At 41.6% G+C, this 27,339-nt stretch overlaps 1 protein-coding gene across 1 annotated transcript in view; it reads right to left on the reverse strand.

Moving 5' to 3' along the window:
• Positions 1 to 23,851, reverse strand: part of LOC132778491 (uncharacterized) — a 33,070-nt gene extending 9,219 nt beyond the window's left edge. The window contains exons 1-11 of the mRNA XM_060781497.2: positions 23,608 to 23,851; positions 19,354 to 19,422; positions 16,449 to 16,479; positions 14,656 to 14,715; positions 13,104 to 13,184; positions 11,150 to 11,280; positions 10,046 to 10,159; positions 9,536 to 9,563; positions 7,137 to 7,190; positions 5,327 to 5,444; positions 649 to 736 (exon numbers count right to left, since the gene is read on the reverse strand). Of these exons, the coding sequence (XP_060637480.2) occupies positions 649 to 736; positions 5,327 to 5,444; positions 7,137 to 7,190; positions 9,536 to 9,563; positions 10,046 to 10,159; positions 11,150 to 11,280; positions 13,104 to 13,184; positions 14,656 to 14,715; positions 16,449 to 16,479; positions 19,354 to 19,422; positions 23,608 to 23,670 (837 nt within the window). The 5' untranslated portion in view covers positions 23,671 to 23,851. The remainder of the gene's footprint in view (positions 1 to 648; positions 737 to 5,326; positions 5,445 to 7,136; positions 7,191 to 9,535; positions 9,564 to 10,045; positions 10,160 to 11,149; positions 11,281 to 13,103; positions 13,185 to 14,655; positions 14,716 to 16,448; positions 16,480 to 19,353; positions 19,423 to 23,607) is intronic.
• Between the last annotated feature and the right edge of the window lie 3,488 nt (positions 23,852 to 27,339).

Below are 27,339 nucleotides of genomic sequence, written 5' to 3' on the forward strand. Positions count from 1 at the left end.
AATAATCAAGGGTCTGGAGAACGAGCCCTGTGAGGAGCGGCTTAAAGAGTTGGGCATGTTTAGCCTGAAGAAGAGACAGCTGAGAGGAGACATGATAGCCATGTATAAATATGTGAAAAGAAGTCATAGGGAGGAGGGAGCAGGCTTGTTTTTTGCTGCCCTGAAGACCAGGATGCAGAACAATGGCTTCAAACTACAAGAGAGGAGATTCCATCTAAACATTAGAAAGAACTTTGTGATTGTGAGAGCTGTTCAGCAGTGGAACTCTCTGCTCTGGAGTGTGGCGGAGGCTCCTTCTTTGGAAGCTTTTACACAGAGGCTAGTTGGCCATCTGTCGGGGTAGCTTTGAATGCAATTTTCCTGCTTCTTGGCAGGGAGTTGGACTGGATGGCCCATGAGGTCTCTTCCAACTCTATGATTCTATGAGAAAGGCAGCACTGTGTAGTATTTTGAGTGTTGGACTAGGAATCTGGAAGACCAGTGTTCAAATTCCTGCCTAGCCATTGGAAATCACACTGTCATCCTCAGAAGGCAATGACATATCCTCTGAATAAATTGTGCCAAGAAAACCTCATGTTAGTACTGAAGGCACATAACAAACACAAACAAAAGACTTCTACAGCTGAACACTTCCATTAAAAGGATTACCTTTTCTTCATCTTTTGATTTGCTGATGTCATCACACTTTGTAGAATGGTGAGTGGTCCTTTCCAAGGGCACTATCCCATCTGATGTTCTTTTGTGGAAAAAAAATTATTACTATATTCTAGAACTGTTGAGGATTAATTGCATGAAATGAAAAGATAATTGTGTCGATTTGTTTTGATTTGTACTCCATCCACATTGAAGCCAGAGTTTACAAAGATAACTGAGGACACACTTCTATTATTATTATTATTATTATTATTATTATTATTAACTTTATTTATACCCCGCTAACATCTCCCGAAGGACTCGGTGCGGCTCACAAAGGCCAAGGCCCTCAATAAAACAACAGCATAACAAATACAACAATAAAACTCATAAAGCAAACCAATCAACATTAAAGCAATAACAGTAAAACATTAAAACAATAACATCATGGCACATTTAAAATAAAGGGCCGGGCCACATGTAATGAATAAAATTAAAAGTGCTGGACATGACAGGAGAAATGTAAGGATTTGAGGGTAGGTGCGATGTGCAGGCAATCTTAAATCTCTAATAAAGTGCGTCTGGGACACGATGCTGGGAGTTTTCTATTCTGGAAAGGCACACTGGAACAGCCAGGTCTTCAAGCTCTTCCTAAAGACTGCCAACGTTGGGGCTTGTCTGATGTCCTTGGGGAGAGAGTTCCAGAGTTGGGGGGCTACCACAGAGAAGGCCCTGTCCCTTGTCCCCACCAAACGCGCTTGCGACGCAGGTGGGATCGTGAGCAGGGCCTCTCCAGATGAACGGAGTGATCTTGTGGCTTCATATACGGAGATGCGATCATGCAGGTAGGCGGGTCCCAAACCGTTTAGCGCTTTGTAGGTAAGCACCTGCACCTTGAATTGGGACCGGAAAATGAACGGCAGCCAATGGAGCTCCTTAAACAGGAGGGTTTACCTCTCCTTGTAAGGAGCACCAGTTAACAACCTGGCCGCCGCCCGTTGGACCAGTTGGAATTTCCGAGCCATTTTCAAGGGCAGCCCCACGTAGAGAGCATTACAGTAGTCCAATCTAGAGGTGACCAAGGCATGGACTACCCCAGCCAGATCAGCCTTTACGAGGTATGGTCACAGTTGGCGCACGAGTCTCAATTGTGCAAAAGCCTTCCCGGCCACCGCTGACGCCTGAGCCTCAAGCGTAAGTGATGAATCCAAGAGGACACCCAAACTGCGGACCTGTGACTTCAGGGGGAGTGTAACCCTGTCCAACACAGGTTGCCACCCTATACCCCGATCCGGTTTACGATCGACCAGGAGGACCTCTGTCTTGTCGGGATTGATCTTCAGCTTGTTCATCCTCATCCAGACAGCCACAGTGGCCAGGCACTCGTCCAGCACTTGAGGGGCTTCCTTGGAGTTAGGTGGAAAGGAGTAGTAGAGTTGTGCATCATCTGCATAGAGATGGCACCCAAATCCAAAACTCCAGATGACCTCTCCCAGCGGTTTCATGTAGATGTTAAAAAGCATGGGAGCCAGAATAGAGCCTTGCAGGACCCCAAAGGTCAAAGGCCAGGGGTCCAAGCAGGTGTCTCCCAGCTTCACCATCTGGGATCGACCCTCCAGGAAGGACCGGAGCCACGACAGAACCGTGCCCCCGAAACCCATCCCAGAGAGTTGTCCCAGAAGGATACCATGATCGATGGTATCGATAGCCGCTGAGATGTCCAAGAGAACCAACAGAGTCCAGCTCCCTGCGGAGGTCATCCACCAAGGCGATCAAAGCCATCTCGGTGCCGTGGCCAGGCCTGAAGCCAGACTGTGACTGGTCCAGGTAATTGATGTCATCTAGAAAACCCTGGAGCTGGAAGGCAAACACCTGCTCCAGCACCTTGCCCAGAAAAGGGAGATTGGAGATTGGTCTGTAATTGTTCAGCACCATGGAGTCAAGCACTCCTTTTTAAGGAGTGGTTGGCACTTCTACGGTTCTGACAGATGTATTTCAGTTTGTTCAAAATGATAATGGTGGCAAGTTCCTTTGAGAAATGAGGCCAATAACTTCTTTGTTATACCGAGGTACATCCTGGCTGATTAGAGCTGACACAGGAAGGGTACTCTTGGGCCCAACAGTGATCCCAAAAGACCATATCTGCAATGGCCGGAAGTGCCTTTGCCCAGCTTGAATTGGTACAGCAGACCAGGCCACAGTGGTTTATATCTTTATTTACTTCCTTTTTAAATTGTGAAGGGAGAACAAGCCACCTCTATTCCTTTCTAGTTGCCAGAGAACAGCCAAGACTATGCAATTTTGCTCAGGCTTTGGTTCATAGTTGTTTTAAAATTTCATTTAATAATAATAATAAAACTATTTACACCCCACCACCATCTTCCCAAGGGACTCAGAGCGGCTTACATGAGGCCAAGCCCAACAACACATCGATAAAACAACAAGGAATAATAAAAACAACAAGCAATAAGCAAAATAAACAATACAATTAGTATAACTCAGACATAGACAATACCACAAAATAATTAAAAAACCTATGGCTGGGCCAGATGTAATAGTTAAAACTTTAAAAGTAAATGGTGGACATGAACAAAGAATGTATCTAGTAGGAGGGTTTTAAACCAAGAGTAGAAAGCAACCCAACGGGTAATTAAAGTGCTTTTCAGAGTATTTTGCAGGGGATTGTTTCCTTTATTCGGGGAAGGCATCTCCGTATATGAACCCACACGATCCCTCCGTTCATCTGGAGAGGCCCTGCTCACGATCCCACCTGCGACGCAAGCGCGTTTGGTGGGGACGAGGGATAGGGCCTTCTCTGTGGTAGCCCCCTGACTCTGGAACTCTCTCCCCAAGGACATCAAACAAGCCCCAATGTTGGAAGTCTTTAGGAAGAGCTTGAAGACCTGGCTGTTCCAGTGTGCCTTTCCAGAATAGGAAACTCCCAGCATCATGTCCCAAATGCACTTTACTAGAGATTTAAGATTGCATGCACATCGCACCTACCCTCAAATCCTTACATTTCACCTGTCATGTCCAGCACTTTTAATTTTATTCATTACATTTGGCCCGGCCCTAGTTTTTAAATGTGTCATGATGTATTGTTTTTAATGTTTTACTGTTATTGCTTTAATGTTTATTGGTTTGCTTTATGAGTTTTATTGTTGTATTTGTTATGCTGTTGTTTTATTGAGGGCCTTGGCCTTGTAAGCCGCATCGATTCCTTCGGGAAATGTTGGCGGGGTACAAATAAAGTTAATAATAAATAATAATAAAAAGGCACACTGGAACAGCCGCGTTTTCAGGCTCCTCCTAAAGACTGCCAATGTGGGGTCTTGTTTGATATCCTTGGGGAGTGAGTTCCAGAGTTCCATTTATGTAGTAAATTTAAAGGTTTCCCTTGATATTAAGTCTAATTGTGTCCAACTCTGGGGTCTGGTGCACATCTCTCTTTCTAAGCCAAAGAGCCAGCATTGTCCGTAGACATTTTCAAGTTCATGTGGTCAGCATGACTGCATGGAGTGCCATTACCTTCCTGCTAGAGCAGTACTTATTAATCTACTCACATTTGCATGTTTTTGAGCTGCTAGGTTGGCAGAAGCAGGGGCTAACAGTGGAAGCTCATCCTGTTTCCCAAATTTGAACTGCCAATCTTTCAGTCAGCAAGTTCAGCAGCTCAGCAGTTTAACTTAGTGGTAAATGTTTTAAGCTGTGGAATATCATTTTGGGTGATTGATAGGTTCTTAAGCTCTAAGATCTTCCGGGGAGGCCTTCCTCTCGGTCCCACTCAAGTGCAGTTGGTGGGGACGAGAGAGACGGTCTTCTCAGTGGTGGCCCTCTGCCTTTGGAACGCCCTTCCAAGGAAAATAAGACAGGCCCCATCCCTCCCCTCCTTTCGTAAGAGCTTGAAGACCTGGTGGTTTCAACAAGCCTTTGAAAATCAGTTCTAACTCAGCCCTACACATTGTCGAATACTGCCTTATTCTTCCTACCAATTACCCAGATCATTTGCTCTAATCGGCCCCGGAATGAACAGCCATTGACCCGTACCTAATATGATTGTTGCCTGCCATAGCATTGCACTTAATTCCCGGGCCCCCTAGAATTTTTGGGCTTGCACAAATCTTGGCCCGGTCTTTTAATTTTTTTTAATTGCCTTGAACAGGCAGGATTACTTTTAATATGTGTGTGTTATGGCGACAATTTTTATGCTTATATTTTGTTTTGTTAATCTTATGGTTATGTTTTTTTTTTACTTTGTATGTTTTGTGATGTTACCTGGGAACCGCTCTGAGTACCCTCGGGGAGATGGAGCGGTATATAAATAAAGTTTTATTTATTATTATTAAATACATTGATTTGGAGCAGTGGGAAATTACTTTTTGTGTGGTTCGTGGCCCCTCAAGATGCCCTGTGCCTCTAACACAAGGCCCCTAATCTCTGATAGCCCCTCCCATGATTTGTAAGAATACAGACTAATTGATGAATGTTCTAGTAATAGTATACATCTCCTACAACACCCAACACATTTTAAAAGCAACAGGCCAAAGAAATGATATAAAGCCCTTCCCATAACTCCTGAAAATACGCTATATCAAACAAAGATTCATTATATGACAAAAGGAACCCCACATCTAATTAGGCATATACCTTTAGACATTTTTCCTAGGATATTTTCAATTATCAAAAAACTTACTTTGTTGAATTGTTGATATCTCCAGCCTTCTGGGTACCCCCCTCAGAGCTCTTAGCAACATCCTTCTTATTTTCTATGCCCTTAACATCATCTATTATATTTTCTATGCTTGGATCATCTAGAAACAAATTAAGCTTATTACATAACAATACTCCAACAAAGATGGAATTTTACTTTACTTTTCATGTTAAAGCAACAAAATATCAATATAAAGAAATCAAAAGTGGGAACCTGTCACAATCCGTCCCAGATATTGTCACGCGTATGCAGAAACACACTAATTATGCCATCAGGGCAAGCTGTAACAAGTTTACAAGACACTCTGACAAACAACTTCTCTACTGCCTGTACAGATGTGAACGCAACGATGGACAGGGTATAGGGATTTTATCTTTGAAGATCCCCACCGCTATCACCCATTGCGAGGAGGTGCTAGTGTGTTGCTGAGGTTGGCAACGGCAGGCCCTAATAAAGGAGGTATTTTACCTCAGGCACTTTTTAATCCCACCGCTGCCACCAATTGTACACATGTGGATGTTATGGAGGGAATTTTCCTCAGGCCTCAATTGTGTAGAAGAGTATATTATGGAGGAGGCCAATTATTATTTGTAAATTAAGGTAACTGCCACCAACGTGAGGTATTTGAGGTACCACCGATGAGATCTGGCTCTACAGATGCAGATTAGTTGAGATGAGACGGTTTTCAACAAAAGATAACAAGTTTATTGTGTACAAAGCTTATAGTTGCAGGCTGTTAAATAACTTATGGAACTCTGAATATCACGTGGTTTATAATACAGTCCACTCTTCCAGATAACATAGCTTGTGGCTAACTTTCACTGAGGTGAAGCTCTCTAGTGAACAATGTTTCACTACTATAAATAGCCTTTCAATTTGATCTTCCCTCGATCAAATCTCTGATCTCTAGTCCTTCCTTAACCAGGGATCTTAACCAGGCTTCCTTTAGTCTTCTTTGACTAAAGAATCTGGCCAGGTTTCTTTCTTCAGCCCTCCTAGACTGAAAAAACACCAGCCGCTCACACACAAGCCTCTCTCTCCTGCTTTTTAAAAACGCACATAACTTTTCCTGCTTGGCTCCGCCCACTTCTCCCTCTCATGAGTTAGCCAGCCTCGTCTCCTTGGCAACGCTCACTGTGGATTCAAACCAGATGACTCCAGTTTTAGCTACTGTTACAAACACAAATACATACTCTAACAGTTAAACACAAACATAATAACAATGACTTCTGCACACTGCCATATAAAATCCAGATTATGAGCTTTGAACTGGATTATCTGGCAGTGTAGACTCATATATTCCAGTTCAAAGCAGATAATGTGGATTATCTGCTTTGATAATCTGGATTATATGGCAGTGTAGAAGAGGCCTGAGTCTAATCCATAACGTATCTAGCAGAAATATCTGCAACACCACCCCATAGTTATGTTGGATGTATTTCAACTAAAACTTGTATACAGGTCCCTTAAACTTTCTTTCTGATATATTTCAATAATTTGGACCATAATGTAACTATATTTTGATTCAACAGGTTTATGTGAAATAACATGTCACTTCTTAACCTCAAAGCAGTCTGACAGGAATCCAATGCAAATTATTCATTTTGATGAGACGACCAACATTCACCAATTATTCTAACAATTCTAGAAGCCTCTGGATGACAACTGAAGAAAGCATTCATGTTACTGCAGTATTAATCCAGTGTTGATGTTTGTAATTTATCATAAATACAACAAATCAAAAAAGTCTAATGGCTTTGAGTACAGACCTTTTAAAAATGTAAAATCTCACCTTCAGTAAACCAAGTGACAAGAGAATCTGAAAGCTGAACTGAATATTTGTCCTCTGTAAAATTAAAGGAAAAAATATGTGAAAGTCTACTCTGGAATTATTGAAAACTATTCTTCTATAAAACATGTTTACATAAAGTCATTCAGTTAAATTTACTTACAGTTTTATTTAAAAAATATAATGAGGTATATAATGAAATTATGGCAGTAATTCAAATTGCAGTTGAAATGTATTACACATTTTAAGGATTTCAGTAACTTTTTCAAAAGGGTATTTTGTGTGGACTTCATTATAGACTAAGTATTATGATCCTGTTTACGAGGTAACATTTCCTTAGTGACAGGGGTTAAGTGAGAACCCACATTTTTATCCTTAGATCAGTGGTTCCCAACCTTTTAAAAATACTGTAATCTTTATTAAAGAATTTTCCAGTTAACATAAAAAGGTAATAGGGGGAGTAAGGGGAAAGAAATGGGTAAAGGCTAGGTCTAGGGCAGGGGTCCTCAAACTTTTCCAACAGAGAGCCAGGGAAAGCGGCTCTTGTCTCTTACCTCTATTCATCTTAGTGATTTCAGCTGTTTTGCCATATATAATAATGTTAGCCTCTTGTTTGTTGTAAATCAATTTGATTGCATTTGTGAATAGGAAATACAATCAAATTTGATTATTAATGAAAGAAGGAAGTGCCAATTTAGTCTATCAAAAGCTTTTTCTGCATCTAGCGTGGTGAGGCCAATTATTTTTGGTTGTTTTACTTGTATTCAATTATGTTTAAGACCATTCTTGCATTATCTTTTATATGTCTTTTCGGTAGGAACCCTGTCTGGTCTTCATGTATCCATTCCCTAAAGAAGTCCTTCAGTCAATTTGTTATAATATTAGTAAATATTTTGTACTTCAAATTTAGAAGGGATACGGGTCTATAATTTTGACATCTGTTGGATCAGAATTTTCCTTATAAATCATAGTAATATTTGCAGATTTCCAGGTGTTTGGGATTTTTTTGTGTTAATAGAGCCTGATTTATAACTTTTTAAAAATATATAGTGCTAATTCATCCATTAGTTCTTTATAATAAATCACTGTAAACCCATCTGGGCCAGGGGCCATGCCATTATTCAAGTTTTTAATAACTCTTTTAATGTCTTCTTCTGTAATTTCTTGATTTAGTATTTCACTTTGTTCGTCTAGTAATTTATGTAGTTTTTGATTACTCAGGGAGCTTACTATAGCTTCTTTCTTTGTTTGTTCTTTGGCAAGAGTTTTCTATAAAATTTATTAAACTGGTTTAAAATATCGCAATCAGATGTGAAGCTTTTTCCTTCTTCCTCTATTCTTGTAATATGCTGTTGTTGTATTTTCTTTCTCAATCTCCTGGCAAGCCACTTCCTAATTTTATTAACGTTTTGAAAATAGTGCTGTTTTAGCAATTTTAGGTGTTTTTTTGCTAATTCTTCTGTTTCTAGAAAATCTCTCTGTTTTCTCAATTATTCTAATTTCTGTTTTGTTTCTTTATCCTCTGGGGTACTTTTGAGTATTTTTTCTTTGTCCAAATCTTTTTTTTGACCAGGGACCATTTGACCAGGGACCATTCTCCAACACTAGAAACAAAAGGGTTATGAATTGATTTTTGGTCAACTTTAGATTGTATTTAGATTCGGTTTGGTTATTTGGGATGCTGATTCAGAAAACTGCATTGGATAGACCATATCAGGTATCTAATAATCTAGAGCAGATGTGGTAGTAGTGGGTAGTCAGCCTCTTCCCTCCTGACATCCTTGTTGCCTTAGCAAGAGAGTTTCGTGAGACCAATCGCTCTCGTTGCCGCGAGGTTTCGAGGCAATGGTGTAGTAATGGTAAAGCCACGGACCATATGTTTGTTTTTGGGGACCAATGGTGGTCTACAGACCACAGGTTGGGAACCACTGCCTTAGATGAAAATAGGACATGAAGTAAACTCACCTACTGGGAAGTAAAAGTGCAACTTATACCTGTAATGATCACAGATTTTTATATAAAAAGTTTTCTTTTTTATTTCTTTGAAAGTGTGTAACTCAGGGACTGCCTATATTGTGTCACCATACATTTTATTATTATAATTTATGTAAATGACCATATCTCTTATAAGGGGTTGGTTTAACCTCCAGTTTGTCAGTAAAACGGAATTACTGTGTAATGAAATGATGCCTGTCTAAAAAGTGTGTCACCAACATGAAATGTTTGAAAAGCTCTGATCTAGAGAGGTTGTAGGGTTTCTTTCTCATTTGCAAAAAGTGGACAACTATCTGTTGGGGTGCTCTACCTGGAGTTCCTCTGTGGAGCATGAGACTGGATTCAAAGGAGCATGAGGCCCTTTACAGCTATAGGATTCTATAGTTACTTACACTATACCAACGTACCTTTCAAAACTGGAAGATCCGAGGAAACCTAAAGAAGATGGGATTATTAAATAACCAGTTTTTGATACACTTTAAAATCAACGAAGCCCTGGAATTCCATTTCACCAGCCCCCACTACATATCTGTTCTGCTGGAATCAGCACTAAAATAAAAGCGCTTCCTTCCCCCATTTGATCCATCCTTTCACTGGCCCAACCACTGCACTTATGTGCTAGGCAAAGAGGAAACAAAGCCCACCCAACACACAAACCATGCAGGAAGAGGACTGACATATTTTATCTTTGTCCAGGTAGCCCGCTAGTATCATGCTGAATGCTAACACACAAAGTCTTCCTGAATCAGAATGAAGATCTCTCTAGAACAGTATTCAGTTCCTACAGAAGCCAAAATAGGAGACAATGCTAACACCCTCCCAAATATATTCTCCACTTCTCAAATACAGAAATATGCTTACTCTGACCCAGGATATAATAATGACTAGCAAGGGGCAAAGGGTTTTTAGCATCATACCATTATGTGTTTTCTTCCTTCTTCTTGTTCAACTTTCGCAGCAATGTCTTTTATTTTTTTCTTTAAGTTGGAACCTCGTCCTGTAACTTCTGCCAACTCAGGACGGTGTTTTTTCTAAAAATTAAAATGACACTGAACTACCATTTTCACTAGCCTCAGATTCTCAAAAACGTAAACAGAAGAACAGCAGAAGAAAATTAAGTATCACCTGCATTATAATATCCTCCACCAATGTGCAGCTATTACATTCGACTCAAAATGTTTTACATATGCATGTTAGAACAACTGAAAACAGAGTAAAACATTTTGAACAGATTTTTTTTGTCATGTCAGGAGCGACCTGAGAAACTGCAAGTCGCTTCCGGTGTGAGAGAATTGTCCATCTGCAAGGACGTTACCCAGGGGACGCCCAGATGATTTGATGTTTTATCATCCTTGTGGGAGGCTTCTCTCATGTCCCTGCATGAGGAGCTGGAGCTGATAGAGGGATCTCATCCGCCTCTCCCCGGATTCGAACCTGCGACCTGTCGGTCTTCAGTCCTGCCAGCACAGGGCTTTAACCCACTGCGCCACCGGGGGCTCCAATTTGAACGGATACTCCCCTATGAACCATCAAGGTTGTTAAGATCTTCTGCAGGGGCCCTGCTCTCGATCCAACCACATTTGCAATTTCATCTGGTGGGGACGAGAGACAGGGCCTTCTCGGTGGTGGCCCCTCGGCTATGGAACTCTCTCCCAATGGAGATTAGATTTGCCCTTTCCCTCCTGAGCTTCAGAAAGCTAGTGAAATCCCGGCTCTGGGATACAGCATTCCCAGAATAATTGGTTGAGTCCAGCAACAACCTAATAACTACTGACCACACTGACGGATTGAGTTGAACTTGATTCTATCTTGCCGATTTGGCTTATATGTATTTATTTTGTTTGTATTTTAACTTATTATGATTTTATGATTTTTTTAGTTGTATTTGTGCATTGAATTTCTGCTGTTAGCCGGCCTGAGTCCCTCTACGGAGGTAGAGAAGATCGGGATATAAAAGTTTTAAATAAATAAATAAATAACCAAATTCATTCTTCTTTTGAAAATTAAAAAATATTACTTACCAAATATGCAAGCTTGTGTTTAATACCCAAAACGTGCATGAACATATTGGTTAATCCTGCTTGACAGTCGCACAGACTACATTCATACATCAGGCATTCGTTTATCTGGAATTCAGTTATATATTGGAGGCCTGTATTTGAAAACACAGGGATTTTGAAAAAAAAATATGAATTGTAGTTGGCCCTCAACTTTCATAGTAGTGACAGAGAATCCACATGAAAAGAAAAAAAATACAAAAATAAATAAAACCACAAATGCTTTTTTAACCTAAGGAAACCCTTTTCTAGACAGTTCTAGGTCATCCAGATTGAAACCACAGAATCATGCTGGAGGACTTAAAATATATTTAGAAATGTTTTCAGTATGGATGAACTCTCACTTATATAAGTCCTGGATTCTGAATGGATGAAGCCCAGATGAAGCCCAGATGTATTGCCTTTCAGATGGCTAAAGAAGAGCTTCCCTAATGCCATGAAACCAACCTTTAATTCAATTCTGTACTATTACAACCACCACTCCCAAAAGTTTCCTTTTATTTACAACTGGCTTGGGTACCTGACGTTGTCCAGATTATTTGAAGTAGTCATGTTTTGGGGGGTTTGTGGGTGAAGTACAACTCATATCATGCCAGGTTAACCCTGAAAAACTCCATCATTACTTAAACTTTGTTATGTTGAGCAAGTCTGCTCTATAATAATAATAATAATCATCATCATCATCATCATCTTTATTTATACCCCGCTACCATCTCCCCAATGGGGACTTGGAGCAGCTTACATGAGGCCAAGCCCAAACAACAAAATTACAATAAAATAAAACCAAAAACACAAACAATAAACAACAACAACATAATTACATAGAACATGTGAAAAACATAGCAATATAAAATTACAATAGGTACAATCACAATGACAATGGGCAGGCTACATGTAATGGTTAAAAGAGAGACTGATTAAAATTCATCATCAGTGGGGTTCAGTATGATCTCTGGCTGTAGGGTAAACTACAACTCCCACTATGGTGAGTCAGTCCCCTCAAACCCCTCCAGTAGGTTAAGTTAGTCATGGGGGTTCTGTGTGCCAAGTTTGGTCGAGGTCTATCATCGGTGGAGGTCACAGTTTCTCTAGTTGTAGGTGAACTACAACTCCCAGAAAGGAAGGTCAGTTCCCCTAAACCCCTCCAGAAATCAAATTTTGGCATATCAAGTATGTGTGCCATCGGTGTCTGGGTTCACAATGCTCTCTGGATATAGGTGAACTACAACTCCTCCAAATCAAAGTGAAAGACCTCCAATATTTTTTGTTGGTCATGGGGGCTCTGGGTGCCAAGTTTATTCCAATTCCATCTTTGGTGGAGTTCAGAGTGCTCAATGATTGCAGGTGAACTATAAATCCCAGTAGCTACAACTCCAAAATTTCCAGGCCAATTCCCCTCAAAACCACCAGCATTCAAATTTGAGTATGTTGGGTATGCATGCCAAGTTTGGTCCAGATCCTTCATTGCTTGAGTTCATAGTGCGCTCTGGATGTAGGTGAACTGCAACTCAGGTAGTGGGCAGTATGTTGTTTCTGGAGGACACTAGCAGGGCTCTTGTACATGTTCATGGTGCTCACTATAACCTGCAATGTCATTGGAGGGAGGGGGGCTTAGGTGTCTCCTAAGTAGTGGGAGCTATAGCTATTTGTGGAAGTGGGAGCTTGTCTGTGCAAATGGACACCCCAGCCGCACACAAACACACACATATACGTATCGTCACTTTTATTATGTGTATAGATATAATAATATACACTATATATTTCACTTTGTAAGTACCACAATTAGACAACAATAATGTTGAAAATGTATAAAACCACTAAAATCTACTCCCAAGTAAACACAGCAGCTGAACATTTTGATGCCAAATACAGACTTAAAAGTCTTAAATATTTCATAAACAAACTCAAAGGAACTCACCAAGGGCAGGTTCTTCATCCTTACAGGAATTAAGTTGCTCTTCCAAGGGTCTTTCAGGCGGCTTTTTAGGTCCAGGGTCAACTGTAAAATAAGCATTTATATATGACATATCGTGATACGTAAAAATGTGCTCCGTACCATATAGAAAGACAGGTAGTTACTAAAAACTTTCCCTAAACTAACATAGTTGTGACAGAGCTGCATGATTGATGACTTACTATCCTTACACCCATAAAACTTTTAAAACAGCTGTCTGAGCTATTCACCTCTGCCAGAAGGTGCCTGGATATAGATATTAAAGCCTTAATTAGTTTACAATATCTGGATGGGTATTTATTATGTATTTATTTACAACATTTATATGCTGCCCTTCTCACCAGAAGGGGACTCAGAGCGGCTTACAAGGTATATATACATACAATATATTATTCGCATAGTAGAATATCATTTTTAAATATTGCTATATTGTACTATATCAATTATACTGTAATATTATTAGTATATATTACACATAAGGGTGGAATATAATATATAATTATAATATATTATTATAATGCATTACATTATAATATTATAAATATTACATGTATATACAATATATATTATATTATATTATATTATTAGGAACTGTCTACCCCCCCCCCCCCGTGATGTCACTGTGGATTGGACTAAGGTAAAGGAAGTGCAAGCTATTTGTGCAGAGCCAACATCTAGTGATACATTTATGGGTTTCTCTGGAAGTGAAGATTGGCAATCGTGGAATACAACTGACTCTTGGGGAGATCTAAGCCTTGACAGGAGATGGAGAAGATGGAAGGATGGGCTTGGGTCTTCACGTGGAGAGTTAGGAGCAGCTGCAAGGGATGATCATGGGGCGGTGGTCAGTTCATCTTCTGATGAGGATGATGTGTAATAAAAGTGGGTTCAGAAATGGGGGATCTTTGCAGAAGGCAAGGTATTGGTATATGTTCGTGCATTGGGTACTGTTTGGACTTGTCGCTGCCTGTTCATGTTCGGCATTGGGTTTGGGATCTGCAGGTTGCTGCTCCTGTTCGTGTGTGCTCTTGACTCGGATTGGATTCTCGTGAGTGTGGATTTCCCCCTTCCTTGACCTTGGACCGGCTTGACTATGACGCTGCTTCTGTGGACTTTGGAACTTCACTATTTTGGATTCCTCCTGCTACAACCCTGGACTTCACTTGACTACGCTTTCCTCCTTGCGGCTTCTCTGCTTTGTTAACCGTTTGCTTACTGCGCCTCTTCTTTGTGTGACTTCAGAGTACTGTGTTTGATTCAGTTCTTTTATCCAGATAATCCGGATTATACTTTTGTTTGCTCTTTTGAACCAGGACTGGTTTTACCTTTGAGTTTTGACCAGAGGCGTTAAGTGTCTTTGAGTCTTTTTCCTTTGCTTTAATAAACTCTATTTTGGAATTAACTCTGAGTCTGGCCCTTTAAGGCGTCTGTGTTCCGACATAATCTCTCCCCTCCAAAAACCTGTTTACAGCAGGAACTGTGTCAACAAAAATAATCTATAAAGACGTTCACTTACCAAAATTTGGAAGGGGTTCTGGTTTTTTAACTGTTTCTGTAGTATTGATTAGAGGCTTAACTGAAAAAGAAACATTTTTTATGAAATACAACAACAGCAACAACATTTTGTTCCTTATTCTATTTATATGTCAAAGTGTATTTTATTTCACTTTTATTTTCCTTAAACGTTTCATTTTAAGGAAGCATAAAATCATAAAATTGGAAGGCACCATCACACTCCGAGACGGCATATTCCATTGTTGAACAGCTCTTATCATCATAAAAAGATATAATGGTTGAATATTAATGGTTGGTAAACATGGAGCGCAAAGATGGTGGTAGAAATTTCTCAAGAATAAACACAAGAGCTATCATTTTATTTATTTCAAATAACTATGGGCCCTTCCACACAGCCATATAACCCAGAATACCAAGGCAGAAAATCCCATAATATGTGATTTGAACTTGGTAATCTGGGTCCACACTGCCATATATTTCAATTCAAAGCAGAAAATGTTGGAATTTATTCAGCTGTGCGGAAGAGGCCTATGCTAGACTTTATCACCAACATTTCAAATGATCAATCTACCATAAACAGAAGTCCCATATCTCAAAATATCAAGGCAGAATATCCCACAATATCTGCTTTGAACTGGGTTATCTGAGTCCACACTGTCATATATCCCAGTTCAAAGCAGATAATGTGGGATTTTATTCAGCCGTATGGTAGGGGCCCAGGATGGAAATGGAAATAGCACATTAGGAATGGCAAGAAGAAAAATGTGTGGACAATGAATAATAAACTTTAATGTATATAGTTGTGCTATTATATCTGATTTAAGTGTAAATGTCTCTCCTTATCCAATATTTACCCAAACTACTAGTCCTCCTACTTTATCCACATCACACTCTTAAGTACTCTGTTCAGCCATTACTTTTTAAATAATTACTGTACTAAAATTTGCCAATATACGAATTAACAAAAATATTTTATAGCATTAAATCTCCTTATTTCAAATTAAATAATTTGATATTTCTATGCAATTGTTTTTCTGTATTTCTCTATTTATTTATTTACTGTTTTTATCCCATCTTTCTCCTTTCATGGGGACAAGACAGCTGACAATGAACATAACAAAATATAATACAAATTAAATGCTAAGCAAATGAATGTAAATATGAATATAATTGTTTAAATTACATCTTTGTCTTGAAGCATAAACATTAAAATACCATTACAGTTTAATAATAATAATAATAATAATCTTTATTTATACCCCGCCAGCATCTCCCTCAACGAGGGACTCGGGGCGGCTTACATATTACAGCAAAATAACACCAAAACACAAGCAACAACATCATAATCACATAAAAACATATGAATACATTAGCAATAAAATTACATTAAATACAATCACAATGACAGTGGGCAGGCCACATGTGCAGGATAAAATGTTAAAAAACATGTTTAAAATCACAAATCCCATCTACTCCATACCCAGCAGCCTTCCCTTCACATTTCCTAAATGCCTTAGGGCCCTTCTACACAGCTCTTTATCCCAGAATATCAAGGCAGAAAATCCCACAATATCTGCTTTGATCTGGGTTATCCGAGTCCACACTCAGATAATGTGGGAATTCCCGTCTTAATATTCTGGGATATAGGGCTCTGTGGAAGGACTCCCAGGCACCCTAAAGCAATTCTAGAATAGACTGCTCATTGTTGACATTATAATTAAAGTAATTTAATATAACTCCTATGTATAAATATTGGCCTAAGAAATAAAGATTTACATTCATAGTTCAACTTACCAACGCCATGGTCTTTGAGAGCTTTTTCAACCTTGAAAGGAGAGAAAATGATATAAAATTTAAATTTCAAAATATTTTACAGACATGCTCAATCAACATTTAGAACAGTCTCTTGTGTGATTCTTCAAACCAAAAAACCTCGATACCCAGATAACGAGACAAGTCATTCCTTATGTCTCCGGTGCAGAAAAGGCTGTGTTATAAAGAATCCATAATCTGCATAACCCAACCCAGTACTGTTGACACTTAAGACAGTGATTCTTCAGCAATTTATGGAGGAGTATCTGGAGACTGTTGTTGTTGTGAGCCTTCATGTTGATGACCTTAAGGCAAACCTATCACAGGGCTTTTGGGGAGCTGAGAGTTTGTGATTTGCCCAAGTTCACCCATAGATTTTTATGCCTCAGCAAGGAATCAAACTGGTTATTCAAACCACTACGTCATACTGGCTCTCACTTGGAGATTAGAAGTCCCTCATTTGTGAAATATACAATTTGAATTAGAGACATTTTTGGTTGCTGAGGATGTGCTCTGTAATTGAGCTACAGAAAATTCCATGGATTTTGGCTCATAAACTTTCACTTGGATTTTACAATTTACAACAACTAGAAGTCCAGAAAAAGATAATTTTAAGAGACAACAGCCAAACGCAACACTGGGTTGTTCTGAGTTTTCTGGGCTGCATGGCCATGCTCCTGAAGCATTCTCTCCTGACATGACCATACAGCCTAGAAAACTGAAAACAACCCAGTGATTCTGGCCAAGAAAGCCTATGACAACAAATTAAATACAACACTACTTTTTCCAGACTGGTAAACGGAAGTATTTAATTTGATTCCTAACTTATCTAACATTCTCTATATGTTGTAATTCACGGCATCAACAGTATTCTGAATAATCTTTGAGACAGATTACTATCACTAGCATTATACAAGATCGGAGAGAGCAGTGAATAGTGAATTTGCAAATCCCCACCTTAAAAAAAATATCTAAGTACCTACTTGCCTGGGGCAGGGAAGGCAGAAACTGTTGACATTACTTGACAGTTGGGCTTAAGGGAACTGATTTTCCTTTTTAACCCATTCAAACTAGTAGGTATATAGGAAGGCAGTCTAACTGTCCTTTTATGTAGAATTTACTTTTGTGAACTTATTTGCAAAATGGTTCAATATATAGTAAATGAGATCATTCACAGTTAGGTAAAGGTAAAGGTAGTCCCCTGACATTAAGTCCAGTCATGTCTGACTCTGGGGTGTGGTGCTCATCTCCATTTCTAAGCCGAAGAGCCAGCGTTGTCCGTAGACACCTCCAAGGTCATGTGGCCGGCATGACTGCATGGAGCGCCGTTACCTTCCCGCAGGAGCGGTACCTATTGATCTACTCACATTTGCATGTTTTCGAACTGCTAGGTTGGCAGAAGCTAGGGCTGACAGCAGAAGCTCACGCCGCTCCCCGGAATCGAACTGTGACCTTTCGATCAACAAGCTCAGCAGCTCAGTGCTTTAACCCACTGCGCCACCGGGGGCTCCTTACCTTCATTAAATAAGGCAGTCTCCCAAGTTTGGACATTCACCTCTCATCGTGAGGGGTGATGAAGGGAGCAACCCATTCCTGTTCAACATGCACCTGAGACAGGAAGCTACATTTACAGCTTTAATAATAATAATAATAATAATAATAATAATAAATCTTTATTTATACTCCGCTACCATCTCCCCAAGGGGACTTGGAGCGGCTTACATGAGGCCAAGCCCAACAACACATCAATAAAAACAACAAACAATGAGCAAATAAAACAATGCAGTTAATATAACTCAACATATAAACAATAACACGCAAGGGTTAAAAACCTATGGCCAGGCCAGATGTAATAGTTTAAAATTTTAAAAATAAATGCTGGGAATGAACAGAGGTAAGTAGGATGTATCTAGTAGGAGGGTTTTAAAGGAAATGTAGGGAGAACCCAAATGATAGTTTAAGTGCTTCTGAGGACATTTTGCAGGGAATTATTTCCTTTATTCAGGGAATGCACATTGGAACAACCATGTTTTCAGGCTCCTCCTAAAGACCAATGTGGGGGCTTTCCTGATATCCTTGGGAAGTGAGTTCCAGAGTCGGGAGGCCACCATAGAGAAGGCCCTCTCCCTTGTCCCAACCAATTGCGCCTGCGAAGGGGGTGGGAGCGAGAGCAGGGCTTCCCCAGATAATCGAAGAGATCGCGTGGGTTTGTACACTGAAATGCAGTCATGCAGGTAGGTGGGTCCCAAAACATTCAGGGCTTTGTAGGTAAGAACCTGCACCTTGAATTGGGACCGGAAAATGAATGGCAGCCAATGGAGCTCCGTAAACAAAAGGGTTGACCGCTCCCTGTAAGTCGCTCCAGTTAGTAACCTGGCTGCTGCCCGCTGGACCAATTGAAATTTCCGAGCCGTTTTCAAGGGCAGCTCCACGTAGAGTGCATTACAGTAGTCCAATCTGGAGGTGACTAAGGCGTGGACCACCTTGGCCAGGGTGGACCACTCTGGCCAGATCTGACTTCACGAGGTACGGTCGCAGCTGGCGCACGAGTTTTAATTGAGCGAAGGCCCTCCCAGCCACCGCCGACGCCTGGGCTTCAAGTGTTAGCAATGAGTCTAGGAGGGCACCCAAGCTGCGGACCTGTGATTTCAGGGGGAGTGCAACCCCATCAAGCACAGGTTGCCACCCTATACCCTGATCCGGCTTACGATCGACCTGGAGGACCTCTGTCTTGTCAGGATTAATCCTCAGCTTATTCATCCTCATCCAAAAAGTAGGTACTGTCTGACTCTAATTTTTACATTAAAAGTATTTAACTCACTGTAATCTTGTATATATAACTGTAATTACTATAACCGTAAAAGATAAATGAGAAAAATGACCTTACCAGCCTATGTTTGGACCCAAGGAAATGAGACTGTAGATTTACAGGCGATGCACAATAGATTTTGCAGATCTAAATCAAACAGAAATTTTAAAAGACATAAGACAAAACATTAAAAACTATTCTTAAGGAAAATATCAAGTCAGTTGTTTAATAAGCCTAATGAATAGAACACAAACTTTTCCAGAATTTCACAGTGCAGACCTTGGATTAACATCAGCTCAGTAAAACTGCCAGCATTCCATATCTCCAACTAAATATTCCACATCAAATATATCCCTTTGGAGAAAAGAAGCTAGGGGAAGATTATTTCAGTCAGGCACAATAGGAGTAGCATTCAGCTGTGGAATAGGGAAACTTCATATTGTGCATTAATAAAACAATGACTGAAACTTTAATGTTTCACAGCATAACACACCTATATAAAAACGAAGTGCATTACATTTGGAATAACAAATGCAGTGCTTGTACCTTGCTCAAAATACTTATCACAACTTTCTGAAAGGGAGAGGAAATAAGGGCATAAAATGCAGGAGCTCTTCTGAGGGGAAAGTCGGAAGCTAAGTACAAAAGACAAAACTGGAGACATGAAAATTATTATTATTATTATTATTATTAACTTTATTTGTACCCCGCTAACATCTCCCGAAGGACTCGATGCGGCTTACAAAGGCCAAGGCCCTCAATAAAACAACAGCATAACAAATACAACAATAAAACTCATAAAGCAAACCAATAAACATTAAAAGCAATAACCATAAAACATTAAAAACAATACATCATAACACATTTAAAACTAGGGCCGGGCCAAATGTGATAACTAAAATTAAAAGTGTTGGGCATGACAGGTGAAATGTAGGGATTTTAGGGTAGGTGCAATGCGCAGGCAATCTTAAATCTCTAGTAAAGTGCATTTGGGAGGTTCCTATTCTGGGAAGGCACACTGGAACAGACAGGTCTTCAAGCTCTTCCTAAAGACTGCCAACGTTGGGGCTTGTCTGATGTCCTTGGGGAGAGAGTTCCAGAGTAGGGGCCACCACCGAGAAGGCCCTGTCCCTCGTCCCCACCAAACGCGCTTGCGACGCAGGTGGAATCGTGAGCAGGGCCTCTCCAGATGAACTAAGTGAAGAGAGTTGGACTGGATGGCCTTAAGTATTTTCTCTTGGCCATAGGGGTTCTGTGTGGGAAATTTGCCCCAATTCTGTTGTTTATGGGGTTCAGAATGCTCTTTGATTGTTGTTGTTCATTCGTTCAGTTGTCTCCAACTCTTCGTGACCTCATGGACCAGCCCACGCCAGAGCTCCCTGTCGGACATCACCACCCCGAGCTCCTTCAAGGTCAGTCCAGTCACTTCAAGGATGCCATCCATCCATCTTGCCCTTGGTCGGCCCCTCTTCCTTTTACCTTCCACTTTCCCCAGCATCATTGTCTTCTCTAGGCTTTGCTGTCTCCTCATGATGTGGCCAAAGTACTTCAACTTTGTCTCTACTATCCTTCCCTCCAATGAGCAGTCGGGCTTTATTTCCTGGAGGATGGACTGGTTGGATCTTCTCGCAGTCCAAGGCACTCTCAGAACTTTCCTCCAACACCACAGTTCAAAAGCATCTCTCTTCCTTCGCTCAGCCTTCCCTAAGGTCCAGCTCTCACATCCGTAGGTTACTACAGGGAATACCCTGGCTTTGACTATGCGGATCTTTGTTGTCAGTGTGATGTCTCTTTACTATTTTATCGAGATTGGACATTGCTCTCCTCCCAAGAAGTAAGTGTCTTCTGATTTCCTGGCCACAGTCTGCATCTGCAGTAATCTTTGCACCTAGAAATACAAAGTCTGTCACGGCCTCCGCGTTTTCTCCCTCTATTTTCCAGTTGTCAATCATTCTTGTTGCCATAATCTTGGTTTTTTTTATGTTTAGCCGCAACCCAGCTTTTGCGTTTCTTCTTTCACCTTGATTAGAAGGCTCCTCAGTTCCTCCTCGCTTTCGGCCATCAGAGTGGTGTCATCTGCATATCTGAGTTTGTTAATGTTTCTTCCGGCAATTTTCACCCCTCTTTGATTGTAGGCGAACTATAAATCGCAGGAACTACAACTCCCAAATGTCAACGTCTATTTCCCCCAAACTCCATCTGTGTTCATTAATGGGCATATGGAATATTCGTGCAAGTTTGGTCCAGATCTATCATTGTCTGAGTCCACAATAGTCTCTGGTTGTAGGTGAACTACAACTCCCAAACTCAAGGTCAATGCCCACCAAACCCTTCTAGTGTTTTCTGTTGGTCATGGGATTCCTGTGCGTCACCTTTGGTTCAATTCCATCATTGGTGGAGTTGAGAATGCTCTTTGATTGTAGGTGAACTATAAATCCCAAGAACTACAACTCCCAAATGACAAAATCAAAAAAAATTGAGTGAAGGACATACATTGGGTTGTTAGGTGTATGCTGTCCAAATTTGGTGTCAATTGGCCCACTGGTTTTTGAGTTTGGTTAATCCCACAAACGAACATTACATTTTTATTTATATAGATGATTATTATTAAGGGCCAAAGTTTGTTATCCCTAAAATGGGTATGTGTATGTTATTGTTGTTGGTGGCCTTGGCCTTTGTAAGCCGTATCGAGTCCTCTGGGAGATTTTGCGGGGTATAAATAAAGTTAATAATAATAACAATAATGTATTGTCGAAGGCTTTCATGGCTGGAATCACTCAGTTCTTGTGGGCTTTTTCGGACTATATGGCCATGTTCTAGAGGCATTTCTCCTGACGTTTCGCCTGCATCTATGGCAAGCATCCTCAGAGGTGAGGTCTGCTGGAACTGGGGGAAAAGGGGTTTATATATCTGTGGAATGACCAGGGTGAGACAAAGGGCTTTTGTAAGTTGGGCTAGGTGTGAATCTTTCAACTGACCACCTTGATTAGCATACAATGGGCTGACTGTGCCTGGAGCAAACTCTTCTTGAAAGGTGATTAGATGTCCCTGCCTGTTTTTCTCTCTGCAGGGACATCTAATCACCTTTCAAGAAGAGTTTGCTCCAGGCACAGTCAGCCCATTGTATGCTAATCAAGGTGGTCAGTTGAAACATTCACACCTAGCTCCAGCAGGCAAGAGTCCTTTGTCTCACCCTAGTCATTCCACAGATATATAAACCCTTTTCCTAGTCCCAACAGACCTCACTACCTCTGAGGATGCTTGCCATAGATGCAGGTGAAACGTCAGGAGAAATGCCTCTAGAACATGGCCATATAGCCCGAAAAAACCCACAAGAACTGAAAGTTAATAATAATAACAATAATAAATGTTGTTTTTGCAGGTCATTTCAGGGATCAAGAACTTTTGTTACTTTAAAATCTATGTTTGCAAAAATAACAATAAAATTAAGCAGAAACACATTACTGAGGCCCCTTCTACAGTGCCATGTTGTTGTTCATTTGTTCAGTCGTCTCCGACTCTTCATGACCTCATGGAACAGCCCACGCCAGAGCTCCCTGTTGGCCATCACCACCCCCAGCTCCTTCAAGGTCTGTCCAGTCACTTCAAAGATGCCATCCATCCATCTTGCCCTTGGTCAGCCCCTCTTCCTTTTACCTTCCACTTTCCCCAGCATAATTGTCTTCTCTAGGCTTGCTGTCTCCTCATGATGTGGTCAAAGTACTTCAACTTTGTCTCTAGTATCCTTCCCTCCAATGAGCAGTTGGGCTTTATTTCCTGGAGGATGGACTGGTTGGATATTCTCGCAGTCCAAGGCACTCTCAGAACTTTCCTCCAACACCACAGCTCAAAAGCGTCTATCTTCCTTCGCTCAGCCTTCCCTAAGGTCCAGCTCTCACATCCGTAGGTTACTACAGGGAATACCATGGCTTTGGCTAGGCGGATCTTTGTTGCCAGTCTGATGTCTCTACTCTTTACTATTGGACATTGCTCTCCTCCCAAGAAGTAAGCGTCTTCTGATTTCCTGGCCACAGTCTGCATCTGCAGTCATCTTTGCGCCTAGAAATACAAAGTCTGTCACGGCCTCCACATTTTCTCCCTCTATTTCCCAGTTGTCAATCATTCTTGTTGCCATAATCTTGGTTTTTTTGAAGTTTAAAAAAAACCACATTATCTGCTTTGAACAGGATTATATGAGTCTACACTGCCAGATAATCCAGTTCCATAGTAGTATAGAAGGGGCCCTTCCACACAGTTAAATAAAATCCTACAAATCTGCTTTGGCCTGGAATTATGCTTTCATGTCATCGTGAGAGGAAAAACAAGGCTCACATTGCAATAGAAAGGAGTGGCGTTGATGGGCTTCTCAGCTTGCGTCTCCGAGGCTTCTTCCATGGCGCAAACCTGGAGGCGGAGGATAGCCACATATATGTATCACGACAAAGACATCCGAAAAACTCTCGACGCCAATTCGAGTTCTCTCTGGAAAAGCATCAAGCAGGCCCCTCTTACTCCTTCCCACCGCTTCCGGCTCTGCCGGCGCGTCCTGATGACGGACGCCAGAACCTGCCCTTTGCTGTATTCTCGCGATATTTGCCCGAGGAAGTCGCGAGACTTTGAGAGCTCGCGCGGGAGACAATGAAGTGGAAACAAAGCAGGATCTGCTTTAGGCGGAGATACAGTGCTGACGTCATGAGATGACTCATAGAGTGCAAGTGATCCCAAGAAAGAAGAGTTCCACTAGGCAGATGAAACTGCAGCTAGGCAAACTGAAGCAAAATGCTTCTACTCTCCCAAAATAGTCTCCCAGACAGGCCCCACATCCCATGATCTGATCCCAAGCTTTCTGTTTATCCCAGATTATCTGGCAGGGTGGACTCACATAATCCAGTTTAAAGCAGAGAAACTGGGATCAGATCCTGGGATATGGGGCTTGTCTGGAAGGTCCCTTAGGCCTACTCTACACTGCCCTATCAAATCCAGATTATCTGCTTTGAAGTCGATATGGCCATCCAGGCCCTTTACACAAAGCACTATACCAGTGTTTCTCAACCTGGGGGTCGGGACCCCTGGAGGGGTCGCGAGAGGGTGTCAGAGGGGTCACCAAAGACCACAAGAAAACACAGTGTTTTCTGTTGGTCATGGAGGTTCTGTGTGGGAAGTTTGGCCCAATTCAATCGTTGATAGGGTTCAGAATGCTCTTTGATTGTAGGTGAACTATAAATCCCATCAACTACAACTCCCAAATGTCAAGGTCTATTTTTCCCAAACTCCACTAGTGTTTACATTTGGGCATATTGAGAATTCGTGCCAAATTTGGTCCAGATCCATCATTGTTTGAGTGCACAGTGCTCTCTGGATGTAGGTGAACTACAACTCCCAAAACTCAAGGTCAGTGCCCACCAAACCCTTCCAGTATTTTCTGTTGGTCATGAGAGTTCTGTGTGCCAAGTTTGATTCAATTCCATTGTTGGTGGAGTTCAGAATGCGCTTTGATTGTAGGTGAACTATATATCCCAGCAACTACAACTCCCACAGGACAAAATCAATACCCTCCCCCAATCCGAACCAATATTCAAATTTGGGTGTATGGGGTATTTGTGCCAAATTTGGTCCAGTGTATGAAAATACATCCTGCATATCAGATATTTACATTACTATTCATAACAGCAGCAAGAATGACAGTTATGAAGTAGCAATGAAACTAATTTTATGGTTGGGGGTCACCATAACATTAGGAAGCGAATTAAGGGGTCGTGGCATTAGGAAGGCTGAGAACCACTGCTCTATACAATCCAGATTGAACTAGATTATATGGCACTGTGGAAGCAGATATTGTGGATTATCTGCCAGGGTTACATAGAATCATAGAATCAAAGAGTTGGAAGAGACCTCATGGGCCATCCAGTCCAACCCCCTGCCAAGAAGCAGGAATATTGCATTCAAATCACCCCTGACAGATGTGCTGCACATAGATATAATCAGCACATAGAAGATGGCTTTGAAAGGCAGCAGATCACAGGAGCTGTCTTCATAGACCTGTCAGCAGCCTATGATACTGTGAACCACGCCTACTCCTGAGAAAAATGTATAATATCACAAAGGACTACCACTTCACCCGCCTCATAGGAAACCTGCTACAAAACAGGAGCTTTTTTGTTGAGTTCCAGGGCCAGAGAAGCAGATGGCGGAAACAGAAGAACGGCCTGCCTCAGGGGAGCGTGCTTGCTCCATCCATGTTAAACATCTACACAAATGACCAGCCACTGCCAGAAGGGACAGGGAGTTTCATCTATGCTGATGATAGTGCCATTACCACTCAAGCAGGGAGCTTTGAGATGGTAGAACAGAAGCTCTCCAAAGCTCTAGGTGCTCTTACTGCCTATTACAGGGAAAACCAGCTGATCCCCAACCCATCCAAAACACAGGCATGTGCCTTTCATCTCAAGAACAGAGAAGCATCCCGAGCTATGAAGATCACCTGGGAAGGAATCCCACTGGAGCATTGCAGCACACCCAAATACCTGGGAGTCACTCTGGACCGTGCTCTTACCTACAAGAAACACTGCCTGAACATCAAGCAAAAAGTGGGCGCTAGAAACAATTTCATACGAAAGCTGACTGGCACAACCTGGGGATCACAACCAGACACAGTGAAGAGATCTGCCCTTGGCTGTGCTACTCTGCTGCTGAGAATGCATGTCCAGTGTGGAACACATCTCACCACACTAAAACAGTAGATGTGGCTCTTAATGAGACATGCCGCATTATCACGGGGTTTCTGCGCCCTACACCACAGGAGAAATTACACTGCTTAGCCGGTATTGCACCACCTGACATCCGCCAGGAAGTAGCAGCCAATAGTGAAAGGACCAAGGCAGAGACATCTCCAGCTCATCCCCTGTTTGGGTATCAGCCAGCACGTCAACGACTTAAATCTAGAAATAGTTTTCTAAGATATACGGAGCCACTCGCTGGAACACCTCAGCAAGCGAGAGTCCAAAAATGGCAGCCTCAACCCCAGAACCTCAACCAATGGCTGATACCAAATGAGAGACTCCCCCCTGGGCACACAGAGGACTGGGCGTCTTGGAAGGCGCTGAGCAGACTGCGCTCTGGCACCACGAGATGCAGAGCCAACCTTCAGAAATGGGGCTACAAAGTGGAATCCTCCACATGTGAGTGTGGAGAGGAGCAAACCACTGACCACCTTCTGCAATGCAACCTGAGCCCTGCCACATGCACAATGGAGGACCTTCTTGCAGCAACACCAGAAGCATTCCAAGTGGCCAGATACTGGTCAAAGGACATTTAATCAACTACCAAACTCACACATTTTGTATTTTGTCTGTTTGTTTGCTTTGTTCTGTTAGAAATGTAATATACTTTGACTGGTTGTCCTGACACGACAAAATAAAACCCTGGGGATCAGATCCTGGGATATAGGACCTGTCTGGAAGGTCCCTTAGGCCTACTCTACACTGCCCTATCAAATCCAGATTATCTGCTTTGAAGTCGATTATATGGCAGTGTGTACTCAGGGCCCATCCAGGCCCTTTCCACACAGCTTGAACTGGATTATATGGCAGTGTGGAAGCAGATATTGTGGATTGTCTGCCAGGGTTATATAGAATCATAGAATCATAGCATTGGAAGAGACCTCATGGGCCATCCAGTCCAACCCCCTGCCAGAAGGTGGTCAGTGGTTTGCTCCTCTCCACACTCACATGTGGAGGATTCCACTTTGTAGCCCCATTTCTGAAGGTTGGCTCTGCATCTCGTGGTGCCAGAGCGCAGTCTGCTCAGCGCCTTCCAAGACGCCCAGTCCTCTGTGTGCCCAGGGGGGAGTCTCTCATTTGGTATCAGCCATTGTTTGAGGTTCTGGGTTTGAGCCTGCCACTTTTGGACTCTTGCTTGCTGTAGTGTTCCGGCGAGTGTCTCCGTAGATCTTAGAAAACTATTTCTAGATTTAAGTCATTGACGTGCTGGCTGATACCCAAACAAGGGATGAGCCGGAGATGTCTCTGCCTTGGTCCTTTCACTATTGGCTGCTACTTTGTCCTT

The sequence above is a fragment of the Anolis sagrei genome, chromosome 6 (genome assembly GCF_037176765.1).
Source record: "Anolis sagrei isolate rAnoSag1 chromosome 6, rAnoSag1.mat, whole genome shotgun sequence".
NCBI lineage: Eukaryota > Metazoa > Chordata > Lepidosauria > Squamata > Dactyloidae > Anolis > Anolis sagrei.